The sequence below is a fragment of the Perognathus longimembris genome, chromosome 2 (assembly GCF_023159225.1).
Source record: "Perognathus longimembris pacificus isolate PPM17 chromosome 2, ASM2315922v1, whole genome shotgun sequence".
Lineage (NCBI taxonomy): Eukaryota > Metazoa > Chordata > Mammalia > Rodentia > Heteromyidae > Perognathus > Perognathus longimembris.
Window position 1 is genome coordinate 120,864,549 of NC_063162.1, and position 26,676 is coordinate 120,891,224.

General features: G+C 38.8%; 2 protein-coding genes across 3 annotated transcripts in view; one reads left to right on the forward strand and one right to left on the reverse strand.

Moving 5' to 3' along the window:
• Positions 1–3,001: 3,001 nt before the first annotated feature.
• Positions 3,002–6,797, reverse strand: Rpa3 (replication protein A3). Its single transcript, XM_048337897.1, has 4 exons — positions 6,599–6,797; positions 5,583–5,657; positions 3,830–3,938; positions 3,002–3,373 (listed from the first exon to the last, which is right to left on the reverse strand). Exons 1-4 carry the CDS (start codon positions 6,695–6,697, stop codon positions 3,291–3,293), a joined length of 366 nt encoding a protein of 121 aa, XP_048193854.1. The 5' UTR covers positions 6,698–6,797; the 3' UTR covers positions 3,002–3,290.
• A 159-nt stretch (positions 6,798–6,956) lies between these two features.
• Umad1 (UBAP1-MVB12-associated (UMA) domain containing 1) overlaps positions 6,957–26,676 on the forward strand; it is a 165,638-nt gene continuing 145,918 nt past the window's right edge. The window contains exons 1-3 of one of the 2 annotated variants that reach the window (XM_048340075.1): positions 6,957–7,083; positions 22,657–22,756; positions 23,464–23,544. In XM_048340075.1, coding sequence (XP_048196032.1) covers positions 22,675–22,756; positions 23,464–23,544 — 163 coding nt within the window. In that variant the 5' untranslated portion in view covers positions 6,957–7,083; positions 22,657–22,674. The remainder of the gene's footprint in view (positions 7,084–22,656; positions 22,757–23,463; positions 23,545–26,676) is intronic. The other variant, XM_048340076.1, reaches the window with a different exon arrangement.

Below are 26,676 nucleotides of genomic sequence, written 5' to 3' on the forward strand. Positions count from 1 at the left end.
GCATAGCTTATTTCAAATCAACATCACTCAGGAAGTAATTTAAAACACATGGTTTATTAGTACTCTAGATTTAGCATCATTTTCAGAGGAATGACAACTCGTGACACTAGTAGTATTCATTTGATTTTGGTGACAGATTAGAATTATATTCCCTGTGAACTAAATGAGGAAAAAAACCAAAGTGGAGTTTCAGAAACTACAACTGAAAAATTTGATCTTTCTTAATCCTACTGGATTCTTTCTTAGACAACTTAAATATTACACAGGTAGTAAGAGATGAGGCATCTTCTGACAAGACCTCAGGTTTTGTTTGTACATCTTTAGTAATCAGCCTGTGATGACACACACAGAGCACTTAACTCACCTTCTGAGATGTTTTGAGTTGTGTATAATTCTGAGGTTGTCAAGTGAAAATAAAGCAAACACTTGAAGATGTCTGTAAAATAGGTACTTTAGATAACCAATTTTCAGTTCATCATCCTCTACCTTAGATTCCATAATATTCCTTTCAGTTTTCACACAGGAAAATATTTGATTTTTCTAGTGAATTGAAGCATATTAAATTTCTTCTCCTAGCTTTTCAGGAAGACACAGAGCTAAATTTAACGCCTAACTATATTTTTGTGGTTATTGTCTTTTCAACATGTTTCTCATTTTTGTCGCCTAATCCTATGGTATGTATTATAAATGTTCACAATATTTTATCCATCTATTATTCTTAGCTTCAATTATCCTTTGAACTTTTGTTGTTTTAAAGTCATTCTTTGCCTCATAATTCATCATTCAACAAATATCTATTAATTCTTAGGTGGCAGGCACTGTTGTTTCTTCTTCTGAGTCAACAACTACCGCATTCTCTTCACTCCCTCTCATTTCTGCTGTCAATCTCATAGGGGCACTGTCACTGCTTCTATGATTTTCTTATTCTATAATCTGTCCCATGTTTTAGGAACAAAGTCTCTTAGTTCAAACTCTTGGGACTAAATGTGCTTCAGAATCCAGAAATTTTGGATTTTAGACATACCTTGTTTCTTATCTTCACAGTAGTAGATATCTACTACTTTAAAGCAAAGTCAATGTCTCCCAAGCCATTAGCTTCTTTTTTGGTTCTTAGGGTTGCTCAAATATCATCACTGAGTTCTATGGCATCTTAAAATATATTGTACTTGCTTCCTATCCTTACTACATCTATTACCGTTCATGTCCTTTCTCTCCTGATTTTTGTGGATTTTCAAACTAGACTGAAACTGAGAAATATAGTAAGACAGAGTTTGGGTTTCTTATGTGTAGGACATCTTGGTGGTAAAGACTACAGGATTGATTAAATGAATTCAAGAACATTAATTAAACTAGTACAGTAGGGTGTTTCATAACCTAAGAAAGATGACCTATGTTTGCTCAATGCTAAGACATATTAAGGAGAAATGTGTGTTGCAGAACTGTTTGTTGAAGCCCCTCCCATAGACAATTTGTATACAGTTATGGAAACTATACACCAAAACATAGCAGTTCTCTGAAAAGATACTGGGGACCTTTATTTTCATTTGTTTTAATGTTTAAATAAAAAAAACTGAGACTGTTTTGTCTGAAAAATTAAGACAGATGAAAAACTGGGACACCTGTAACATGAACTCTATCAACTCTCAAACATTATGCCAAGTGACAGAAACATAGTATGATTATTTTCATATGAAATATGTAGAATAGAGACAAATCTAGAGATAGATTGCCTGAAGAGGAATATACTTCAAGACCCTCAATAGATGCTTGAAACTGTGGATGTACACACCATCATATTGCCAGATGAGATAATTAGGACAGCAAAATGGTAACAGACAGGCAGCCATGTAGAGTGGACAAGGGAATAATTCAGTCCTGAATAGAATAAGACAAGATGGCCTAATATATCACCAGACTACTTAGAAAAGGGAGCAATCTAAATCTTAGGAATATTTTAATATTTTGAGGTGGTAATTGAAACCAAAGAAGTGAAGCTGTGGATAAAGGAGACCAATGTAGGTCAGTGATAGATTAAGGTTTGGGAAAGGGTGGTTATGGTGTAAGGATTGAACTATTACAATTGAATGGTACAGGATTTCCTTTTTGGAGTTAGGAAAATGTTCTAAAATTGATTATGGTGATGGGTGTACCACTAAAAAACACTTAATTGTATCCTTGATATTAGTGCACTGTATACACAAATTATATCTCAGTGACATTGTAAGAAAAATCTGGAACATGTGGCAAGGGAACTATACTTTTCAAATATTACTTAAATTGCAGTTTTGGTGGGACATTCAGGTGTAGATGCTGACCAGCTCAATATAGGGATGGATTCTAGCAGAAATCATTCATTCAATGGAAAGCAAGATCCTAGATTCATAACCCAGTTTAATAAACATAGTAGTTCAAGAGGTTTTAGGCAACTGCAATCCTAACTATTCAGGAGGGTAAGACCTGGAGGATCTAGGATTGAAACCAGCCCAAACAGAAAAGTCTATGAATTTTTATCTCAAATAGTCAGTAAAATGCTATTCTGGAAATGTAGCTCGTATGGCTAGAGCATTAGCCTTGAGCAAGCAAGCTTAGTGAGCATACAAAGCCCTGAGTTGAAGCACTGGTGCTGGCATAACCAAACAAAGCAATAATTAACACATTAGAATTTGTGAAATTCTTAACAAAGATGACCCAGGGTTTTACTTGGTAGATCTAAGACTCAACTTACAAAGTTTGGAGTTTGTGTTGAATATACAACTGAAAAAATGAGCAGTAGTATATACCATTTAAAGTTTTATTAGTAAAATAGAAACAAACTCAAGACAACTGTTTTCTTCTTGCTTCTTATCTGACCATATATTGAAGTGATTTTTTAATAAAATGTCTTTTTAGTGATACTTACAAAACCAATTGGTGTACAATTGGGAGGGGGGCAACGGGGGAGACGGGGGGGGGGGAATGAGGGAGGAGGTAACAAGTTGGATAAGAAATGTACTTGCCTTACATATGAAACTGTACCCTCTGGTACTTCACTTTGACAATAAATAAGCAGCAAACAAAACAAAGCAAAACTTGGGGGGAGGGGAAATAAAATGACTTTAGTAAAAAAAAAAATCCCGATATTCTCGTTTCATCAAAAACTAACTTTAGGTTAAATTATTTAAAGTTCAGTTCGTGAAAAGTCAACAAAAGCATGAGAATGAAGACTCAGCTTTCCTTCAAACATAATGATGAGACTGATGAGAATCCCTTCAATATAATTCACTTGAAATCATAAAACAACAACAAATCAATCATGATTGTTCCACAGCTCCTACTGGAAAAAACTGAGGAAACTCATGGATAATTTTCAAAGCTTCATTGTAAAGTCCAAGATCTGAAAGAAGCATAGAAGTAGACACTTAATCTACAGCAGCATCTATTACCTAGAAGATTTCTACCTATTTCTCTTTTAAAGTTTACTTTCACAATTCAGTTTCTATAATTAAGTTATGAACCATCGTTTAAATTTTCCCCCACATGGGGAATACATGACCGTCCACTGTCTGCTACTCTGGCAGGTTTTTCCTCTTAGTTTTTGAGTATCGCATTACCTCAGGACTTCATGTATCAATACAAAATCATTAATCCTATTTCAAAACATTCCTCTTTCTATCTACAAAGACCTTTTAGCAGGACAAAATGTCCTCCAATATTTCTTTGGGATTAGAAAACTCTGTAGAAATTGAAAATATGGCAGGATTGAGAGTTAAGACCAACACATACCAGATTACAAATGAAACTGTTTTCCTTATGAGAAAAAAATCACTAAATACGATAAAGAGTTTCTTACCAAAAGGAAGAATATCCTCTTTAAACTGGATGAAAGAGGTACACATGATTGTTGCCTTGGGGGTTACTTTTCCAACTACTTCCAAGACTCCAGAGATTTCTTCACTAAGCTAAAACATTGAACAAAATGTCAATGTATTATTATATTTTTAGAATTTAGAAAATGATGCATCTTTCAAATGGTTTCATTTCAGCAAACTTCCATGAGAAAAAGGTGTTTAAAATTTGACAATATAAAACTTGAACTTGTTACACAATTCTACTTTGAAAGACAATGGGATTCACAGGCAATTGGAAGTTCTTATCTTATTAGGAGAATGAGGGCAGAAGGATTGTTGTTCGAGGCCTATCCTAGCAGAAAGTTCACAAGCATCCTTTTCAACCTATAACTGGGTGGAAAGCCTTGTGCCTGGCTAGGCAGACTGCAATCCAAATGCCTGCCTGGGTAGGAAGCAAGCCCCTACTCAAAAATAAAAGGGAGAAGAGTGGCTCAGTTGAGCACCGGCTTGGCAAGCATGAACCCAAGTTCAAAATCCAGTACCTCTAAATAAAGGGGGAAAAAAATCACACCTCATTACTTAACTGATTGCCTATGTAAGTCTGGTTATGTGTGTGGGTGTGGGCCAGTACCAGGGGTTGAACTCATAGCCTCATGCTCTCACTCAGCTTTCCTGCTCATGGATGGTACTTTGCTGTAACCATGCCTCTGGTCTGGAATTTTAATAGTTAACTAGAGATAGAATCTCAAATATTTTTCTGTGGGACTGTGATCCAAATCTCAGTCTACAGAGTAGCAAGGATTACAGGAATGAGCCACTAGCAACTGGCAAGTCTTGTTCTTTTTCCTAGTAGCTTCCAGCCCAAAGGTTCAGTTAAACATTTAAGATAAAGATCAACTCAAACATACCGAGAATGGGGATTTCTGTAAGCAGTTAATTATTATTACTATTGTTTTTGGTGTTCATCATAGAGCTTGAACTGAAGGCCAGGCCACTGTCCTTGAGCTTTTTTGATCTAGGATAGTACTCTACTATTTGAGCCACACCTCCATTTCCAGGTTTTTGGTGTTTAATTAGAGGTAAGAGTCTCACGGACTTTACTGCCTGGGCTGGCCTTGAACCATGACCCTCAGATCTCAGCCTCCTGGGTAGCTAGGGTTACAGGTGTGAGCCACAGGCTCCAGGAAGTAATTCGTTTTTAAGGACTCTTGGGGAGAATCACAACATGTATTAATTGATTTACCAAATAGCATATGGAACTGTCTGCACAGAAGACTAAGAAAATGTTTTTCAGCAAATGAAACATAAAATACAAAAATAAATGACATTTGGAAAGACACATAAATAAAAATAGGAAATACACCTATCATGCTAGCTGCTTAGTAGTCTGAAGCAGAATTGCTTGAGTCCAAGTGTCAAAAGATCACTGAATAACAAATCAAGACTGTCTCAAAAAAAGAAAAAAAATAGAGAAATCTTGAAGAAGGAAGGAGTAATATGAAAGGATTTTTCTCACGTAATTTTTCTTCCTAAGGATGAAGATTTTTGTCCAGCCAAGCAAGGGGTATATCAATGATTATGGAGCCCTCGGAATCATTGGTAAGAAATATAAAAAGAAGTATAATGAGAGGATATATGTGAGTTAATTTTAAAGTTCAGTTAAGTTTTACAAGCACATCCTTTATATACCTGCTCCAAAAATCAGAACCAGTAACAAAACAAACCAAGATAAAGAGACTTAATACTTAAACATACTGGCTCCATCAATTCAACGTTTCCAGTTTTCCCTTCTCCATCTGACAGAATAAACATTTTTCCAGAGGGATGAATCTAAAAAAGAAACACACAATTTTGTAAATAAACAAATCCCACGTGGACCTTTAGGTCAAAACTTGACCTAAGACTAGTGGATTGACTCCAACTTACTTTAGTTCGGAATAAAGCAATTGTTTTCCCAATGGTTTATTGTAAAAACAAAGGAGGACCAAATTACTCAAAAGTGGGAATATGCTGACACTTATGATTTAGATATAGCACATCTCCCTGAGGGAATGATTTTAAAATGATGAAGTAAAGTAAGTGGTTGCCAAAGATTTGGGTTCTGTTCCTGGGAGGCAGCTGCAAGCTGCACTGTGATCTGGTTTGAATGCCACCTTTGCTCTTCCTTGAGCAGCATTTTAGTTAACCAGCGCACTCTGGCTGCTATGGGATGCGTGGTTAGAAGGAGTTACTAAGAAAGTCTTTGCAAGTGATTTTCCATCTCTTGGCTTCCGGCCTGTTTCTCATCAGTAGGATGAGGGGGGTTGAAGTAAAATGGATAGTTACGAATTCTGGAAGGGACGATGAAATGTTTTCAGGAGACGCGAGTACAGGAGAATAAGGTCGGAGAACACAGGCAAAGACAATAAAGAGCCAGCCTAGCGGCTATCAGCTACATTTGGTTAAAAACGCAGAAGGTAATACACGCGGAAGTCAGCAGTATAACTTTCTTTGGATAAACACAGAACGGGCGAGGGACACTGGAACTTAGAACCCAGAACACTCACGAACACTTCACTGCTACAAAAAGGCGCGAAAATAGGGCCGCAAGAACTAAATAAACTGCAGGAAGGCTACTTGGGCAGAATAAAGCAGATCGGGAAGACAGGGCTCTCCGTCCTTCACCCTCCATTACCTACTTCAGGTCCACCACCCCGGCGGTTACGGGGGTCCCTCAAACCGGCTACACACGGGGGTGGGGGGGTGGGAGGGCAGGCCGCGGGCACGCCCACCTTTTCCAGACGTCCTACGAAGCAGACTGGCCGGTCGATAAACTGAGGCACCATACTGGCGTTGATGCGCCACTTCGGCAATTCCATTAGGTCCGCCATGACTTAAGCCCCCAAAAGCCGCGACACGCAGGAGATGAGCAAGATAGGACCAGAGCAACTCGGCGGGGTAACAGATTTCCCGGCGCCCACCTTGATTGGCGTGCCAGTTCCACCAATCAAAAGGGAGAAACTTCTACGACCTCACGTTGCCCCCTAAGATGCGTCCGGAAGTGGGAGGCGACGGTTTGGGTGATTCGCGGCGTTCCGGAAGTTTCCCGGGTGCTAGGCAGAATGGGCAAAGAGGGCGGGACGTGGGAGGGGGGGGGCGGAGTTCCTGAGGCTGAACTCTGCTGGGATTTCGGGCCTCCCTGAGGAGGCCGTGACCCCGGAAGTGGGGCGTTGGACTCGGGTGCTAGTGTGGCTGCGGATTGCGGCGCGAACCCCAGGTACCTCTTCTCGCGGGAGTCGCCGTTATTTCATTGCTTCATTTTCTCCCAGCGGTCTGAATCCCAGGGGCGAGGCGGGAGTCGGGCGCTAGCGGCGGTCTGGTGGCGGTCCAGCTGTGACAGTTATCCCTGTCCTCCCCCCCCCCCCCCGTCCTGGTTGGGCGCGGGAGGATGGGATGGGGGCCGTGTTGCTGAATGAAACCGGGGTTCGGTTCTCCTGAAGGCAGGAAGGCGGGGTCACCGTGGTTCCTATCACTTTCTTCAGGCCGTGGTTGCCCGTGGCCGGGGGTCTCTACCCCCACCGTGCGCTTTCCACTGTTTCTCCACCTGTAGGGAAATCGGACCGCCAAATTAACCTGCGATCCTTTTCTAGATCTTTCCTAGTATCGGTTTCTAAGCACCTCGGCGTTAGCAGCGTCGGCATGGCCGAGGAGACCCAAGCAAAGTCTACCTCTTGCACACTTTGTCTATCTACCGAAGAGATCAGACTAAGTGATTTACAGGGGCCTAGGTGACTCTCGGCCATATAATTGACGGACTCTTTACCCCAAACAGTCATTTTACCGTTACTCTTACCCAAACACTCTGGAAGGGAGAGCTGGAATTCTGGACGCTAAACCATTCTGAGAAGATTTAGGAGAGGGGAGTAGTCTCGAATCTGACACTGGCTAATAGTGTGATGCGTAGCATGTTGGTATTTGGGGTTTCATCTACCAGGATTGGTACTTACCTTGCCCAGGAGGTTTCAGTATGAGTGCTCATTAAACAACAACAACAACAACAACAACAAAACACACCTCACCTTCAAATGGTGCTACAGAATTGTGGGGTGGGGTTGCGGGGGGGGGGGGGACGGTTAATTGGGTCTTAGCCATTTAATGGAAACCGAGTCTCGGTTTTTCTCCAAATCCTTTTTCCAAAGAAATTGTTGCGGTTCATATTAAGACATCCAACTGGACTCTCGCGTTTCGTCCTGAAGTTACCTAAGCTAAAGAAATTTTAGATTTCATGTAAAAGATGTTTTGAGGTTTCCTATATATGATTGAGATACTGAGATATATTTGAATGATAGCATCTTTCAGTATTTAGAACTTAATATATGTCTTATGTTGTCACTAAAATAATTTCATTAAATGTGGAGTTTAATTCAGTAGGTGTAAAGAAAAAGTGGTGCGGGTACAAGTCAATAACATCTATTTCTGCTTAAAGATCTATTGCACTTGAGCACTGTTTTGGAAAGAAATTTGATGCATATTATATTTTTAATGTATAATTATTTTAAAAAACAGCCTGAAGACTAGATGTTTACATGATCTGTTACAGTTAAAACAGCACTTTTAAGCAGAGACATTAAAAGAAAAAGAGATCAGCAAGAGGAAATTTAAAACAGCATTTGTCAGGAGGCTAGGGCAGGAAGATCTTGAGGTGAGGCAAGCTGGGGGAGATGTCTGTCTGTCTGTCTGTCTGCCTATCTAATGTATGAAAACTGTCTTAAAAACACCAAATAACCAAAATGGCTTTAGCTTTGGGGATTTTTTTTTTTTGGAGTTGTTTAAAACTTATTATGAAATGGATAGTGTCTAGAAAAGAGTATATGTAGCTTTGGGGATTTTTTTTTTTGGAGTTGTTTAAAACATTATGAAATGGATAGTGTCTAGAAAAGAGTATATGTAGCTGAGAAATGTACTTTTGAGAGAATTTAAGTGAACCTATGTGGATCTCTTGTTAATCTTAAATGAAACTTCTGGTTAGTGGTTTGGACCTCCCAGTTAAGTCTCTTTCTTGCTAGCTTATTTTACCTTGTATGTACTAAGCTTCTTAAGATGTCACCACAGTTTGTAGAAATTTCTAAGTGGTATATTGCTTAGTTTGTCAGTCTTTGACCTTTATGTAAAGAATGCAATCATGTTTCTTATTGTTTCTTGTGTTTGTTGATTAATGCAAGTAAAGTTTATTCTTTTTATGTTTTTTTACTCTTACTGACATTGCAGTTCAGGAACAAGTGAGATCCTTATGTCTAATTGGAATTCCAGAGGAATCAGAGAGAATGAGAGAAAGACAATATTCAGAGGGATAATAGTTGGAAACAACCCAGTAGTAATGAAGACAGTGAATACATAACTTGAATTTTTAACAAAATCTTGGGGAATTAACAGAAAAAAAGTTCCACAGTCACTTTCATGAGACAAGATTTAATACCAGTAACTAACAAGCACTGCACAAGAAAGGAAAATATTAGGCCAATCTCATTAATATAAACGTGAAAAACCATAAAACAAAAGCAAAACGAATCCAAGAATATATAACAAGGTTATAAATCAAAACTCAGTTGTGTTTCTTCAAGGAATGAAAGCTTAGTTCAACACTGGAAAACATTCATTTCAATCATTTCAACTAGGGTATAAAATACATTTAATCAAATTCCTTAATCAGGAGCTTTAGACTACCTGTCCATGGTATAGAATTCTAAGTGACTAATTTCTATCAGAACTAAATTACATTGATTATATTTTGCTCTCTTAGTATTTCCTTTTTTAAAATTGTGATAACTTTTATTTTTATTCATTACCCTTAGTTTTTTCTTTGGTTTTCTTTAATACTGTGGTAAACAGCATTCTGATTTTAAGTTTTTTTAGATTATTGGCAAATATGGCTGTTAAGGCTTGTCTTCATTGTTGCTGGGTTGTTTCCAACTATTATCCCTTTGAATATTATCTTTCTCTCATTCTCTCTGATTCCTCTGGAATTCCAATTAGATGCAAGAAGGACCTCTTTTGTTCTTACCTCTGTTTTATTGTTACAATGCTTTTGATTCTATGTGCTGAATTCTGGGTATTTTTCATACATTATAATTTACTAATTCCTTGTAAGTGCTCTTTGTAATTTAAGACTTTTATCTCTAAGAGCTTTTTATTGGCCTTAAAAAAAAATCTCACTAATTCTCACTCATAGTCTCTGTTTTGGAATAGTGTCACATCTCTAGTTCTTCATCTGTAACAATATAAAGTGTACCTTTATATTTTATTTTTGATGCAGTCGTTATGCATCTGATTTCATAATGTTCTTTATTCTGCTGACTCTTGCTGGAGCTTTTGTTTCATCATTTGCATGGTAATTTTGAATTGTGAATTCATGTTTCATGGAAATTTTGTTGATTTCTTTGAGGTTTGGTTTCAGGGTGTGTTTCTCAGGAAAGGACTTGTGTTTCCTTCTTCCCAAAATGTTTGGGCCCCAGGCTTTTTGCCTGTTCTTTGTGGAACAGAGATCATTAAAACCCAGGCTTTTATCCATTAGAAATCAGTGATGACCATAGGGAAAACGTTAGTTCTGGTATTCATACCCTGTGGATTTGTAGATCTTCCCCTTTTTTTGGCTTCTGTGGAATTTCTTTATCTTTTATTGGCTTGGCCATACCAAAAAAACATTTAAAGCATTTAATCTAGCATTTTAAGATAGATTTACTGACAGTGATTTCTTGAACATCTGATTTGCTGAGTTAACCATTAATTCATATTCTGGCATTATTTTTTGGCTGTTATGGACCTTTTGTACAACTGTTCTGTAAGAGAACTAGAATGGGAATTATACTAGTTGCTGAAGATAATAAATCCAGCTATATGCTAACCAAGACCTCCATGCTAAGCAGTTCAGGCTTAGTAGTAATGCTGGAAGAGAGACTGGATGGGGAATCATCAGTTTCACATTCTAAGTTCAGAATGAAGACTGACTTGGAGTATCCCAATATAAGTACTTTTGGTATGGGTTATAGTACCGCTATAAAACAGTTTAAACTTATTACTAACTTTTATAGCATATGTAATTTTTAGAGTTACCGTTTAACCATTTTTAAGTATACAGTGTAGTAAACTAGGTACATTAACATTATGCGCAACCATCATCACCATCTATCTCCAGAACTTTTGTTCAATTTCCCAAACTCAAACACTGTATCCTTTAAGTAACTACCCAGTTCCACTCTCTTCCAGCCCCTGGTAGCCATTGGCTTGTTTTCTGTCCCAAATTAATTGCTGTAGGCTCCTTATGTAAGAGAAATTATACAGTATTTTCCTTTGTTACCGGCCTTAGCTTGCTCTGCTGGTGTACTACCACTTGAGCTACAACCTAGACTTGCCTTTTGCTGGTTATTTTGGATATGGAGTCTCATGGACTTTTTTGCCCAAGCTGACTTCCAACCATGTTCTTTGGATTTCAACCTTCTGTGTAGTAAAGATTAAAGGTGTGAACTGCCAGTACCTGGCTCAGTATTTTTTTGTATCTGCTTATTTTTGTTAACAACATGTGTTCAAGGTTTATCTGTTTTAATAATGCATCAGATTCATTCCAGTTTTAAGACCAATAGTCCAATGTATGGATAATACCACATTATATCTTTCCATTTTTTTCTTTTTTTTTTTTCAAATTTTTATTATCAAACTGATGTACAGAGAGGTTACAGTTTCATACGTTAGGCAATGGATACATTTCTTGTACTGTTTGTTACCTTGTCCCTCATACCCCCCTCCCTCCTCCCCCTTTCCCTTCCCTCCCCCCACCCCAGGTGTTCAGTTCACTTACACCATATAGTTTTGCAAGTATTGCTTTTTTAGTTGTTTGTCTTTTTTTACCCTGTGTCTCTCAAATTTGGTATTCCCTTTCAATTTCCTACTTCCAATACCAGTATACACGGTTTCCAATATACTCAGATAAGATTACAGAGATAGTGTAGGTACAACCACAAGAAGGTGATACAAGAACATCATCAATAATAGAAGCTACAGATACATATAAGACGTGGAAAGTAGTTACAACTGTGATATAACAATTGTTTCCATAACATGGAGTTCATTTCACTTAGCATCATCTTATGTGTTCATAAGGGTATAGCTATTGGGCCTTGTGATACTCTGCTATGACTTGCCTAAACCTGTACTAATTATTCCCAATAAGGGAGACCATAGAGTCCATGTTTCTTTGGGTCTGGCTCACTTCACTTAGTATAATTTTTTCCAAGTCCTTCCATTTCCTTACAAATGGGACAATGTCATTCTTTCTGATAGAGGCATAAAATTCCATTGTGTATATGTACCACCTTTTCCTGATCCATTCGTCTACTGAGGGGCATCTGGGTTGGTTCCAGATTCTAGCTATGACAAATTGTGCTGCGATGAACATTGTTGTGCTGGTGTCATTACTGTGATTTTGTTTGTGGTCTTTTGGATAGATACCCAAAAGTGGGGCTGCTGGGTCATAGGGGAGTTCTATATTTAGCCTTCTGAGGAATCTCCATATTGCTTGCCAGAGTGGCTGAACCAGTTTACATTCCCACCGACAAAGAAGTAAGGTTCCCTTTTGGCCACATCCCCTCCAACAATTGTTATTGTTAGTTTTCTTGATATATGACATTCTTACTGGGGTGAGTTGGAATCTCAATGTTGTTTTGATTTGCATTTCTTTTATGGCCAGTGATGTAGAGCATTTTATCATATGTCTCTTGGCCATTCTCATTTCCTCATCAGAGAAGTCCCTTTGTAAGTCTTTAGCCCACTTGATGAGGGGGCTATTGGTTCTTTGCGGTTTTGTTTTGGAAGAAGGTAATTTTTTTAGTTCTGCATATATTTTAGAGATGAGGCCTTTGTCTGTTGAATGTCCGGTAAAGATCTTCTCCCAGTCTGTGGGCTTTCTGTTTATCTTGCGAGCTATGTCCTTTGCCGTGCAGAAGCTCTGCAGTTTGATGCAGTCCCATTTGTCCAACCTTTCTTTGATTTGTAGCCTTTCTGGGTCTTTGTTAAGGAAGTTCCGTCCTGCGCCAAGGAGCCCAAGTGTTTCTCCTACTCCTTCCTTCAGTGTTTTCAAGGTGTCTGTTTTGATTTCAAGGTCTTTAATCCATTTGGAATTGATTTTGGTGCAGGGTGATATGTAAGGATCTAGTTTTAGTTTGTTGCATGTGTTGAGCCAGTTTTCCCAGCACCATTTGTTAAAGAGGCTGTCTTTCTTCCATACTATTGTTTTAGCTCCTTTATCAAAGATTAAGTAGGCGTAGTTCTATGGGTTCATTTCTGGGTCTTCAATTCTGTTCCATTGGTCTTCAGGCCTGTTCCGGTGCCAATACCAAGCTGTTTTCATTACTATAGCTTTATAATACAGCTTAAAGTTGGGTATTGTAATTCCTCCAGCACTGTTCTTTCTGCTTAGGAGTGTTTTTGCTATTCTAGGTCTTTTATTGTTCCATATGAATTTCTGGATTGCTTCCTCTATTTCACTAAAAAACTGTGTTGGGATATTAATGGGTATTGCATTGAATTTGTAGATAGCCTTTGGCAATATTGCCATTTTGATTATATTAATCCTCCCAATCCAGGAGCATGGGAGGTTTTTCCATTTCCTTAGTTCTGACAATTTCATTTTTCAAGCTTTTAAAGTTCTCATCAAAGAGGTCTTTCACTTCTTTGGTTAAGGTTATTCCTGGGTATTTTATGTTTTGGGGGGCTATTGCAAAAGGAGTTGCTTTGCTGATTTCAGCCTCGGTCTTCAGGTCATTAGCATAGACAAAGGCCGTTGATTTTTGAAGGTTTATTTTATATCCTGCAACTTTGCCAAAGTTTTGGATCAGCTCTAGTAGCTTGGGAGTAGAGTCTATGGGATTCTTTAGGTATAGGATCATGTCATCTGCGAAGAGAGAAAGTTTAACTTCATCTTTTCCTATTTGGATCCCCTTTATATTTTCTTCTTGCCTAATTGCTCTGGCTAGGAATTCTAGTACTATGTTGAAGAGCAGGGAAGAGAGTGGACATCCCTGCCTTGTTCCTGATTTTAAAGGGAATGGCTTTAGTTTTTCCCCATTTAGAGTTATGTTTGCTGTTGGTTTGTCATAAACTCCCTTGATTATATTCAGGAATGTTCCCTGGAATCCCAGTTTTTCCAGGGCTTTTAGCATAAATGGGTGCTGGATTTTATCGAACGCTTTTTCCGCATCCAGAGATAAAACCATGTGGTTCTTTACCTTGCTCCGGTTGATGTGCTGGATTACATTAATTGACTTGCGTATATTAAACCAACTTTGCATCCTTGGGATGAATCCTGTTTGATCGTGGTGTATGATTTTTTTTGATGACCTGTTGAAGTCGATTGGCCAGAATTTTGTTGAGAATTTTTGCATCTATGTTCATCAAGGAGATCGGTCTGTAGCCCTCTTTCCGTGATAAGTCTCTGCCTGGTTTTGGGATGAGGGTTATACTGGCTTCATAGAATGAGTCTGGTAGTGAAGGTTCTCTTTCAACTTCATTAAAGAGTTTGAGAAATATTGGTGTGAGTTCTGTTTTGAAGGCCTTGTAGAATTCTGCAGTGAATCCGTCTGGACCTGGGCTTTTCTTGGATGGGAGATCATTTATTGCCGTTTCTATTTCAATACTGGATATGGGTCTGTTTAGAAGGTTTAAATCTTCATGGTTGAGTTTGGGGATATCAGTTTTTTCTAGGAAATCATCCATTTCTTCCAAGTTCTCGAATTTGTTGGCATAAAGGTTTGCAAAATAGTCCCTTATTTTCTGAATTTCGGTTATATCTGTGGTGATGTTACCTGTTTCATCTCCTATCTTGTTTATTTGAGTCTGCTGCCTTCGTTTCTTGGTCAGGTTTGCCAGGGTCTGTCTATCTTGTTGATTTTTTCAAAGAACCAACTCTTTGTTTTGTTGATTCTTTCGATGTTTTTTTTCATCTCTAATTGATTTAATTCTGATTTGATTTTAATTATTTGCTTCCGTCTATTGACTTGGGGTTTGGCTTGCTGTTCTCTCTCCAGAAAATTAAGGTGCTTCCTTAAATTACTGAGTTGCTGTTTCTCCAGTGTATTGATGTATGTACTCAGAGATATAAATTTTCCTCTGAGTACTGCCTTTGCTGTGTCCCAAAGGAGCTGGTACTTTGTGTCCTCAACTTGGTTGAAGTCCATAAACATTTGAATTTCCATTTTAATTTCTTCAATGACCCACTGATTGTTCAGCAGTATGTTGTTTAGTCTCCATGAATTGTGGGATTTTCTGTGGTGGCTGTTTGAGTTGAGCTCTAATTGTATTCCATTGTGGTCTGAGAGAATGCAGGGAATGGTTTTGATACTTCTGAATTTGTACAGATTTTCTTTGTGCCCTAAGATGTGATCAATTTTGGAGAATGTTCCATGTGCTGCGGAGAAGAATGTGTATTCTGTTGTTGCTGGGTGGAATATTCTGTAGATGTCGGTTAAGTCTAGTTGGTCTATGCAATTATTAAGATCTGTGGTTTCTTTGTTCAGTTTTTGGTGTGTTGATCTGTCCAGAGGTGATGATGGAGTGTTAAAGCCCCCAACTATCAATGTGTTTGGGTCTATGAGTGTTTTTAGAGTCAGTAGTGTTTGTTTGATGAAGTTGGGTGCTCCTGCATTTGGTGTGTAGATATTTAGGATAGTTATTTCTTCCTGTTGGAGAGATCCTTTTACTAGTATGTAGTAACCTTCTTTGTCTCTTCTTACCTTTTTTAATTTGAAGTCAATTTTGTCTGATACTAGGATTGCAACTCCAGCCTGCTTATGGGGACCATTTGCTTGATAGATTTGATTCCAGCCTTTCACTTTTAGAAGATGTTTACTTTTGCTGGATAGATGTGTCTCTTGGAGGCAGCAGAAAGATGGATCTTGATTTTTGATCCAACTTATGAGCCTATATTGTTTGATTGGAGAATTAAGTCCATTAATGTTGAGAGTTAGGATTGAGAGATGATCGTTTGTTCCTTTCATTATCACTATCTTGTTTAAAGCTGTGTCTTCCCATTTCTTGATCTGATGTTTACTATTTAGGGTTCATTTCTCTGTCTGTATTGGGATCTTGATTATTTTCCCTGTATAGTACATCTTTGAGGGTTTTCTGTAAAGCTGTTTTGGTGGAGATATATTGTTTCAGTTTTTCCTTACTGTGGAAGACTTTTATTTGACCTTCGGCTATGAATGAGAGTTTGGCTTGGTACAGAATTCTTGGTTGGTAGTTATTTTTATTTAGTGTTTGGTATACTTCATTCCAGGCTCTCCTTGCTTTCATGGTCTCTGCTGAGAAGTCTGGGGTAATTCTGATTGCTTTTCCTTTATATGTGATTGTTTTCTTCTCCCTAACAGCTTTAAGGATTCTTTCCTTGTACTCTACTGATCCTGTTTTGATCACAATGTGTCGGTGGGATGTCCTATTCTGGTCTGGTCAGTTTGGGGTTCTAAATGCTTCTTGTATCTGTATAGGCCTTTCCTTCTGGATATTTGGGAAGTTCTCAGCTAATATTCTGTAGATTGCCTATCCCATTAACTTTCTCCAGATTTTCCTCAATACCTATTATACTTAAATTGGGCTTCCTGATCGTGTCTTGAATCTCCTGTAGCGATCTGTTTTGTTGATTGGACTGGATTTGTATTGATTTTTGATCTTTCTCCATAGAATCTAAGGAATCTTCAGCTCCTGAGATTCAATCCTCTGCTTCAGTTACTCAGGACTGTAGGCTAGCTACTTGATTTCGAATCTCTTTTCCTTCTGACTGGTCTTTCCTGATGATTTCCATGTCGTTTCTTAGGTCTTGTATGGACTTCTTTTTTTTTTTTTTTTACCAGTCCTGGGGCTTGGACTCAGGGCCTGAGCACTGTCCCTGGCTTCTTTTTGCTCAAGGCTAGCACTCTGCCACTTGAGTCACAGCACCACTTCTGGCCGTTTTCTGTATATGTGGTGCTGGGGAATCAAACCCAGGGCTTCATGTATATGAAGCAGGCACTCTTGCCACTAGGCCATATCCCCAGCCCCTTGTATGGACTTCTTTACTTCATTAACTTCATTACTTTTGTTTTGATTGTTGTACCTCAAATCTTTAAGCTGGGTAGCTATCTTTTCATTTGACTCTTGAAGTTCATTTATCTTTCTATTTGTGGATGCCATGAAATTCTCCATTAATTTTTGCTTTGCCTCCTCACGCTCTAGAATAATTGACTGAAGAAATTCAAACTTTTCATTTATCTTGTTTATCAGTAGACTTTGTAGTGCATTTTGGGGGTTCTCTTCTATGTCTTTGATTGACTGCTCTGCTTCCTGCTTGTTTTGAGTGGGGGATAAGACTTCATTGTTTGCCATCTTTCTTGTGTTCCTTCTGCCCATTTGAATTGGGAATGCCAGTCTACCAGCACCTGTGAGCACCGTTTAAGACCCAAAGCAGCCCTTACCAAGCACTGTTGTGTAAATCTTACAAGTTCACAATTATATACAGATACCTTGTATACCAGTCTATAAAATTAGATTTGGTGTTCCTAAAGAATACAATTTCAATATAACAACCAATCCTGGGCCCTGTATTCAGTAGTTACTTATTTACTGTTACAACCCTATACGCAATTCTTGTTTTTATATTAAGTTCTTTTTGGACTGGCTTTCTCTGTGAACCCCTTTGATTTACTCAGATTAAGCTGGGATACCCTCTATCCAATAACCAGGAGTCAATTGAACCTGGAAGTCCAGGCAGTAAGTCAGGAGGGTAAGTTGGAGGTAATAAAGAGAATAGAGTAAAATGTATTGTGGGGGGTGGTGATTTTGGTTTAGTTTCAGTGACGTGGAAATGTGGAGAAGAGTAGAATCAGTAGAAAGAACAAGGTTAAAATGACAGACAACGGAGAGTTAGCAGAAAAGAGTGGATGTGTTATTCATAGGAAAGTAATTTTTAAAGAAAGAGAACGCAAAGAGAGAAATAAAGTAAAAATAGTGGAAGACAGATGCACAAAACAGAAAAATTATTTAGAAAAGAAAAAAAAATAAAAAGAAAAAAAAACAGAAAAGGAACAACACAAACAAACAAACAAACAAAAACTTGATAAAACAAACCGGTAAAAATGGAAAACAAGGGGCTGGGGATATGGCCTAGTGGCAAGAGTGCCTGCCTCATATACCTGAGGCCCTGGGTTCGATTCCCCAGCACCACATATACAGAAAATGGCCAGAAGTGGTGCTGTGGCTCAAGTGGCAGAGGGCTAGCCTTGAGCAAAAAGAAGCCAGGGACAGTGCTCAGGCCCTGAGTCCAAGCCCCAGGACTGGCAAAAAAAAAAAAAAAAAAAGGAAAACAAAAAACAAACAAACAAAAACTAACGACGTTTCAGAAGTGAAAAAATTAAAAAGAAAAATTTTTTTTTAAAAAGTTTAAAAAATGTTTGAAAAGAAAAAAAATGGAGTCCTTGTTTGGGTGGTCTTTTCTCAGTCTCTTGTTTCCTTGCAATGGTCTGCAGTCTATTTTCCTGATTGGCTGGTTTGACTTGTTTTCAGTTTGCAAGGGGTGGATCTGTTCTGACCCTTCTCCCCTGTTGGTGCAATCCTGGGTCTCTGTGGTTCACACAGCTTGCAGGTAGGCCTTGGGCGTCCTCTGTAGATGGGGACGTGAGCAGTCTCGGGAACTGTGGCTCCTCTGTCTGCTGTCGGGCCGCTGCCTTTGATGCCTGGCTTTGAATAGGCTGTGGACTCAGCAGGGCGGGGCGCCTCTGGCCTGTTTTACCCGGCTGAGAGTTGCTTGCCTGGGAGAGGCGGCCTCCTTGGAGGAGGTGGCTATGGAATGCAGCTCCATTTTGGGCTGGGAATTGGGCTTCCTCTGTGATGGGACCGTTTAGCTTTCCCAGGAACTGTTTGTTCCCCCCTCTGGTGTTTCTATGCCCCCGGTAGCTGCTGGCAGCTTTTGCTTCAAATTTAGAAATTCCGGCGTGTAGGGCGGGGCGCCTCTGGCTAAGCCAAGGCCCAGGACTCGCCTCCTGCCTGGGCAAGGGGCGTTCTCCTGGGCGGAGCTGGCTCTCACTGTTCTGTCCCTCTTGCCCTTTTCAAAGATGGCTACTTTGACCTCGCTTTCCCCAGGCCCACTTTAGTTCCAATCTGGTCTGGCCCTATGCCAGTGGCAAAGATGTCGCTTTGCTCTGGCGGTGGGGGAAGGGCTGCCTTCCAGAAGCTGCTCTGTGGGCGAGAGTGAGTATATCTTTTGTGGGGTACTCACGTTTTCTCTGCGATTTCAGGTCATCCGCGCTCAGCCGCCGTCTGGAGGCTTTCTCTCTGGTCTACGCTGTGTGCTTTAGCTGCGTGGAGTGCGGGTTGCTGTGCCGGGCGCTGTGCCGGCGCCGGCACTGGCGCGGCAGTGGGAAGCCGCCCGGAGCTCAAATCTGTGTTTTCAGACGAGCAAAATCGATTTTTCCTTCCTGGCCAGAATCCCTGTACTGTTAGAATTTACTCTGGCTGTCTTTCTAGGAGTAAAAGTTTCTATGGGGTGAGATAACTGCGATGTTGGAGGGAGCTCAGCTAGGGCTCTGCTGCTCCTCCGCCGTCTTCCCAGAAGTCTCTTTCCATTTTTTTCATTGATGGTTGTTTAGATTGTTTGCATCTTCTAGCTTAAATTTGTAAGTTATAAAGGATCAGATTAGAACCATTGTGGCTTGAGCTGACTAGCATTCTGGCTAACCTCACAAGGAAATGGAACTGTGAACAGGAAAGGTGTCAGAATCCAAACTGTCTTATCTTTATCTGCATTTTCTTGGTAGCCAAACATTTATTGCTTATTGTTTGCATAGACCTATATGGTCATACTAGGCTTTTGATCAGCTCTTGAGAGAATCTAATATGTCACTGTTCTAATCTAAGTAATAATTTCTCAATACTGTGTGGAAGGGCAACCTGGAAGAGGAATGTGTACATCCATAACTGCTGAGTTGTGAGGCTACCAGGGATGGTTGCATAATCTGCTGTGTTGAGAGGATACTAAGGGTGGTCACATAATTCACATTAGAGATGCAGGTCAATTAGTGGCAGTAGGAATAGAGAGAAGCCAAAATTTTTCATGAGATATTATGAAGGGAGAAGGTAAAATTAAGGTTACGTCTACAGTTCTGTCTCTAGCAGCTGTTTGGACCATCACACTTTTCCTGAGATTTAAGACTGGGTACTATGCAGAGTAACACTGAGTAAACATCGTAGATTATGGGGCACAGACCTGGGTAAATTCTGATGCTTTTCACTTAAATGATCATTTTAGATCTGCACTTTATTGATACTGGGGGGGGGGGGAAGGATAACAAAGCCTCAAAAAGGGGGCTGGGAATATGGCCTAGTGGCAAGAGTGCTTGCCTCGTATACATGAAACCCTAGGTTCAATTCCTCTGCACCTCATATATAGAAAAGGCCAGAAGTGGAGCCGTGGCTCAAGTGGCTGAGTGCTAGTAGCCTTGAGCAAAAAGAAGCCAGGGACAGTGCTCAGGCCCTGAGATCAAGCCCCAGGACTGGCAAAAAATAAATAAATAAATAAAAGCCTCAAAAAGTTATTGTGGTAAACTTTTAAAAAGGTGTGCATGTAAAGCACTGACTTCAGTATCTCATTATACTGATACTTAAGTGAGGGAACTATTACCATCATGATGGCTAGATTGTATTGAAGTATCTGTAGGTTATCTTGCTGATACTGATACTCCATACAGAGAAGGGGATGGGGTGGTGTCAGGGGAAGGAGGTAGACAAATAAAGCAGAGAATGCAAATGATCCATTGTATGTCCTACAAAATTAAGAAGAGTGAGGGAAGGAGTAGGTAGGAGGAGGGATGAGTGAGAATGTTGAAAGGGGTGATATTGATCTAAATATATTGTATTCATAAACTGCATTGTTAAATGGCAACTGGTTTCACAACTACCTAAAGATAGTAAAAAAAATTAAAAAATAAAAGAAAATCCTAGGCTGTTTCCCTAGAAGGAAGGAAATATTATATGCATGTCTGGACCCTAGAGCTCCTGAATCCATCTGTCTATGGCATATTTTGTCCATCTCTGTACAGCAATTTGGATATAAGAGATCATATCCTCTTAAAACCATTTGAGGTCATTCTCTTACAGCCATTTGGTGTTTAGTGAGATGTTTTCTACATTTTAAACTATTTCTTGTGGTAATTGTAGCTCTTTTCATAGTGTTTGTCCATAGTGTTTGGATCCATAATTTCCTTTCCTTCTGTTGATATCATTCTGGTGATCTCATACTGACATAGAAAGAGACTGAATGAAGTAACATTATCCTTAGTCACTTTAACCTTTTTTTTTTTATTGCTAGCAGCTGCTTCTCCCCATGTCTGGCTCTGGAAATCAGATGATGTGCATATTTCAGTTCGTAATGGCCAATAGGCTAATGATGTATATATATATATATATATATATACACACACATATATATGTATAGCTTACTTGGAAAGATTTGATGATGCAGTTAGGTTGTATTGGAAGGTCTTTGGTGGGCAATTTGGAGGGTGAGTCCTTTGAGAAGTTGAGTGAGATGGTGCTTATTTTGTAGTTAGGGGATGAGATGAGCAAATAGCCAGGCACCAGTGGCTTATCCCTATAATCCTTAACTACTCAGGAGGCTGAGACCTGACCATCTTCATTTGAAGCCATTCTGGGCAGAGTTCTTGAGACTTATCTCCACTTAACTACCAAAAAGCTGGAAGTGGAGCTGTGACTCAAGTGGAAGAATTCCAGCCTTAAGCAAAAAAGTCATATTTGAGTACAAAGCCCTGATTTCAAGCCCAAGTTCTAACAAAAGGAAAAGAAAGAAAGAAAAGAAAGAAGGAAAGAGAAAAGGAAATAGAAAATAGTGAACAAATACAGAAAAACGCCAACACTAATATTTTTTTTCTTTATTCTAGATTCCCTGTTATAGTTGTAAAGAGGTATTACTTCACATCAAATGACTTTACTCTCCCTTAAGGCATTATTGAGATGTGTTTTATCTCACTGAAGATAGTTATTTCATGCTTTTTGTTTAAGTTGTATGCAAGTTTTCCTCCCAAATTAGTGTTGAATGGGGTAGTCTGGCTAACAATATAACTGTTACTATGTCTACACTAAAACAGTTTGTTATTGGCAGGTAGAATTATGCAGGTTTTCTAAAGCCTAAAAATTTTCATTTCATTACAGATTTAAAAGAATCAAGATGACATAGGTGTAGTCTGATAGATTAGGAGAATTTTTTTTTTTTTTTTACACAGAGAGCTCTGGCTCAGTAGTTATTATTCAAAGATTCCTTTTCCCCTAATGCATTGGTTCTCAACGAGGGGCCAGTTTCGCTTTCTGGGGGATACTTGGCAATGTCTTTTTTTTTTTTTTTTTCATAGGTGGCTTTAGTTTTATGAAGCTTTATAGACTGACTAACAAACCTGGGCATTTTTTCCCTTTTCCTCTGTATAGTGCTTGTGTTATATTTAGTGAGTGAGATCCTTCCAGATTCTAGTGTTATCTAATGATTTTGGTTTTCCATGGAGTGACTTATTGAATTATTTTCTGAAGCTTCTGAAACTGAAAGGTTTCATTATAGACTTCAAGGTATGGAGGATTTTCAACAGTGAGTCCATGTACCTTAATTTCTAGTACACATACCTTAATTTTTAGCTTTGTGTTAGGATATGCAAAGGGAGCTCATGGTTTTAAGTTGTCAATACAATTCCTAAGAGTAGTTTTACTGTATCTTACGTTTATTTTTTTACTAAGAAGGGTAGGAGTTTTAAAGTTTGTGGTTCTGTTTCAGGTAGCAGCAGAAACCACAATGTTTCACTTCTTCCGAAAACGACCTGAGCCTAAGAAGCCCTCAGAAGTGGAGACAGAAGCAGATGGATTCATCCTTTTAGGTGAGTTTTCTTAAGAAGTAAAATCAGAATCACATGCATTGTTTCCTTTAAAAATTATTTGGTAATTTCGTGATTGATTTTTAATTTCTTACTGATGTCAAAATGACTTTATGTATGTAATTTTTAAAAACAAACTATAAAAATAGATAATCAATTATTTGTTATTAGATCTGGATTCTTACATTTTGGTTTGGTTGTACAGTTCTAATTCTTTTTGAAAAATCACTCCTTTTTACCTGTAGAAAGAAAAAAGTCTTAAAAGTCCTTGAAAAATGTTTTCTCTTATTAATAATATCACCCTGGCTTTATAACTTGGCATCTGAAATTAAATTAGGTCACAAATGAATATCTGTTGAAAAAAGTAGGATTTAAGTATGAAATGGTTAGTGTCTCATAAATGTTAGTTTAGGATTTATTTTATTTTCTATTATAAAATTAAAGCTTTTAAAGAACTTTTACTTTAATCTAATTTAAAATTTTTCAATAGCTTTTAAGTTTTTTCTTTCAATCAGATACAATATTCTATTCCTAAAGGGAATTCTGAAAAATAGAATTTTCTTCATGTTACTCTATCTTTCCCTCAAAAAGAGATTTGCTGTCTTGGTGTTCTTTCCAGATGCCATCTCCTGGGAGGGTGTCTCACTAATCAAAACACAGAATTTCTTTCTTATGCTCATTCTTATCTACTCTGGGCCTTCTCCCACCAGATTCTGACTCCTCTGAGAAGATTTGCATTAACTTATGTGGTGGTCACTCCCTAGGATGTTTCTCTGGGTCTCCTCTTGCAGGTACTGATTTCTTTCTTTTTTATGCTGATTCTGGAACCTAAAGTCAGGGCCTTGTACATTTTCTCTCTCTCTCTTTTTTCCCTTTCTTTCTCTCTCCTTTCTTGCTTACAAGCGCTACTCTGCCTCTTGAGCCATGCCTTTAGGTCTGCTATATTTTTCATTAGAGATGGAATCTACCACACTCTTTTGCTTGGGCTGGTTTTGAACTGTGTTCCCCTAGATCTCAGCCTTCTGAGTAGGTAGGACTAGAAGCCTGAGCTGCTGACACCTACCTACAGGTCCTGACTGATTTCTTACCTCTTACTTTTTTTATTTCTGCCCAGTCAGTCTAGGGTCTGCTGGCACCAGCCAATACTCTGTATACCTTGAGAAATTGGGGATGAATCTTTGCGACTTAACAGTGATCCTGATTTTCAACTTTGGTTCTGTTATGCTGCCGTCCCTCTCACAGTTAGGGCTCACCTTATTCCGCTGACCACTACAAGTTAAGTAGAAGTAGGTTTTGGTGGGTCTCCTCCTGTCAGCTCTTCTCTGCAGAGCTGGCCTCTTCACAGAGGACAAATGGGTTTTACTTATCTAGACCTCTTCTATTTCTTGATCCTACTCTCTAGGTGACTAGAAAAGTTTTTCAGTTGGATAAACTTTACCATCGAGTATTCTACAGCCAAGTTCTGGCAATCCACTGCATAATTCTGATTTTGTCTCATATGGTATAGGCCAGGACAGTGGCTAGGATAGTTATTGTTGTCTTTGTGTATTTTGATCTTTGAGCAGAAATGGTGGCTTTTCTGGATGCCATTCTGAATGGAATAGGTATGATGAGTATGAGTGCTTATTTAAACCTTCCTTCTCACTATATCAGAAATTGGCCTCTAGTTTTCAAGTCAGAACTGGCTTTGTCAACCTCAGTGTTAGTTCCTTAAAAGCTGCCTGATTTCATGTCCAGAAAAACAGAGATACCTTCTCTTTTCCTTTCTCATCTCTTTTCTTTTCTCTTTTCTTCTCTTCTTCTCTTCTTTCTTTTGCTATCTCTCTCTCTTTTTGGGTGTGTGTGTGTGTGTGTGTGTGTGCGCGTGCGCACGCGCGCACATGCACTCATGCGTGTGCGCACGCGCGCACATGCACTCATGCGTGTGCATGTGTACTGGTCCTGGATCTTCAACTCAGGGCATGGGCACAGTCACTCAGCTTTTTTGCTCAAAGTTAGTGTTCTTCCACTTGAGCCATAGCTTTACTTCTTGCTTTTTGGTAGTTAATTAGAGATAAGAGTCTCATAGACATTCCTGCCCCCTAGCTGGCTTTGAACTGCAATACTCAGATCTGAGCCTCTTAGTACCTAGGATTACAGGATTACAGCTAGGATTATAGGCATGAGCCACTGGTGCCTGGCTCAGTGCCTCTTTCTTTAGGAGTTTAATCCTTCTCTTAGAAATTTGTTCCAACAATGGCTAGTTTTCCAAACTCCATTCTGTATTCCTCATTTTAATATCTCTGTGGAGCTAAGACTTATGCAGAGAGCTCTGTTGTTTTCTGTTGTTACATGATTAGAAATTAATGTTATTCTTTTTCAGTGTGGTTATTTAAAGAGAATGAGTAGGGTGAACTGGCATCATGGAGAGCACACAGAATTCTTGATGCTAGACCTCAAATTTCTTTTTGGTATACAGAAAAACATTAATATATACATATATATGTTACTTTTACCTATATTCTACCACTTTCAAGAATTTCAGAGACAATTTTTAGCAATAAGCACAATGGTTCCTTGTACTGAATTTTATAAGTTCTCCAATTTGTATTCCATGTAGTCTTGACCAGATATTATTCTATTTTCTGTCTATAGTATGGGCCCAGATTCTAGGGCCTTATGCCTCAGCAAGTCAGGTTATCTGCTGGGGACCTTCTCTCCTTTACCAAGAAAGATTGTAATTTGAAAAATAGTCCTTAACTGAGCCTCAGAAGTTTCACATAGTTCCATAGTTTCTATTCTATGAAGAAATTTCCAAGACCTGATTATTCTAATATGCTCTCTCTAACAGCTGCTCTGGCTGATCTATCTGAGTTCTAATAGTACATTTTTTGGAAGGTTGACATGCTGTGTTTTGAGAGTTTTCAAACTACCATTTTGGACTGATCAGAGTTGGAGTTATACCCATCACTATATATCTAGTAGTCTGACACGTATGGTAAGGGACCACTTCTATTGTAATTCCATACCAACAATTGAATTTGCAATAGAGCTAGTGCTGCACTTTAGCCAAATGACTCAAACAGGGTAGGGGTTCCAGGTATCATCTGGGGCCTCCTTGTTCTTCAATTCTTCTGCTTGTTCATGCATGTCTCTCTTTAGCTCTATTTTCCCTCAGATGCCGTGCTTCACTACTTGCACCATTTTCCATGAAAAATTAGTATATACCAGGTATTCTGTGGAAAAATTCTGTAAATTTTTTATGCAACTAGTCAGCACCAGATCCATATTCTTACTTCCTGTCTTCTTTCTTTTTTCTTCAGTCATGTCCTCTCCCTTTCCTCCCTCTGATGCTCCTGAAATACAAAATTGTAACTCTGGAGTTAGACCTCTTGAGTTGACATTCTGGCTCCAGAAGTTTCTGTGAGAAAGTTAGTTAACTTCCCTATGTATAATTTAGCTTTAGCTTATCTAGAAAATGAGCCACTCATTACTGTCTTTCTATGGTATTATTGTAGATATCAAATGAACTAATGTATGTAAAACATAACACTTTGCAAATGAGGTGGCACTATCTCTATAGAGGATAGGATAGGACTTAGCTTGTCCAGGCTCCTGTATTTAGTTTAATGCAGATTTGGAATTAGTCTAAGCAATTGATTCCAGAAACTATCCTTTTTACCACTAAACTATTCCTTCTAGGGGGTTGTTTTTGTTTCATAAGTTCCATTGTCAGGTTTGATGGCTTTATATGTATGCATATATGTATATTTAATAGTTATATATGTGTATACATATAAGTGATTTATTTTTTTCCACTTGAGAATGCCCTGAGGCCAGTGTCCCTGTTTAACACAGTGCTCCTGCTTAAAGTTTTAGATCGCAATTATTAGAAGTGGCATCGTTGAATTGGTAAAGCCAGTATATGATGACTTGAAATTTAA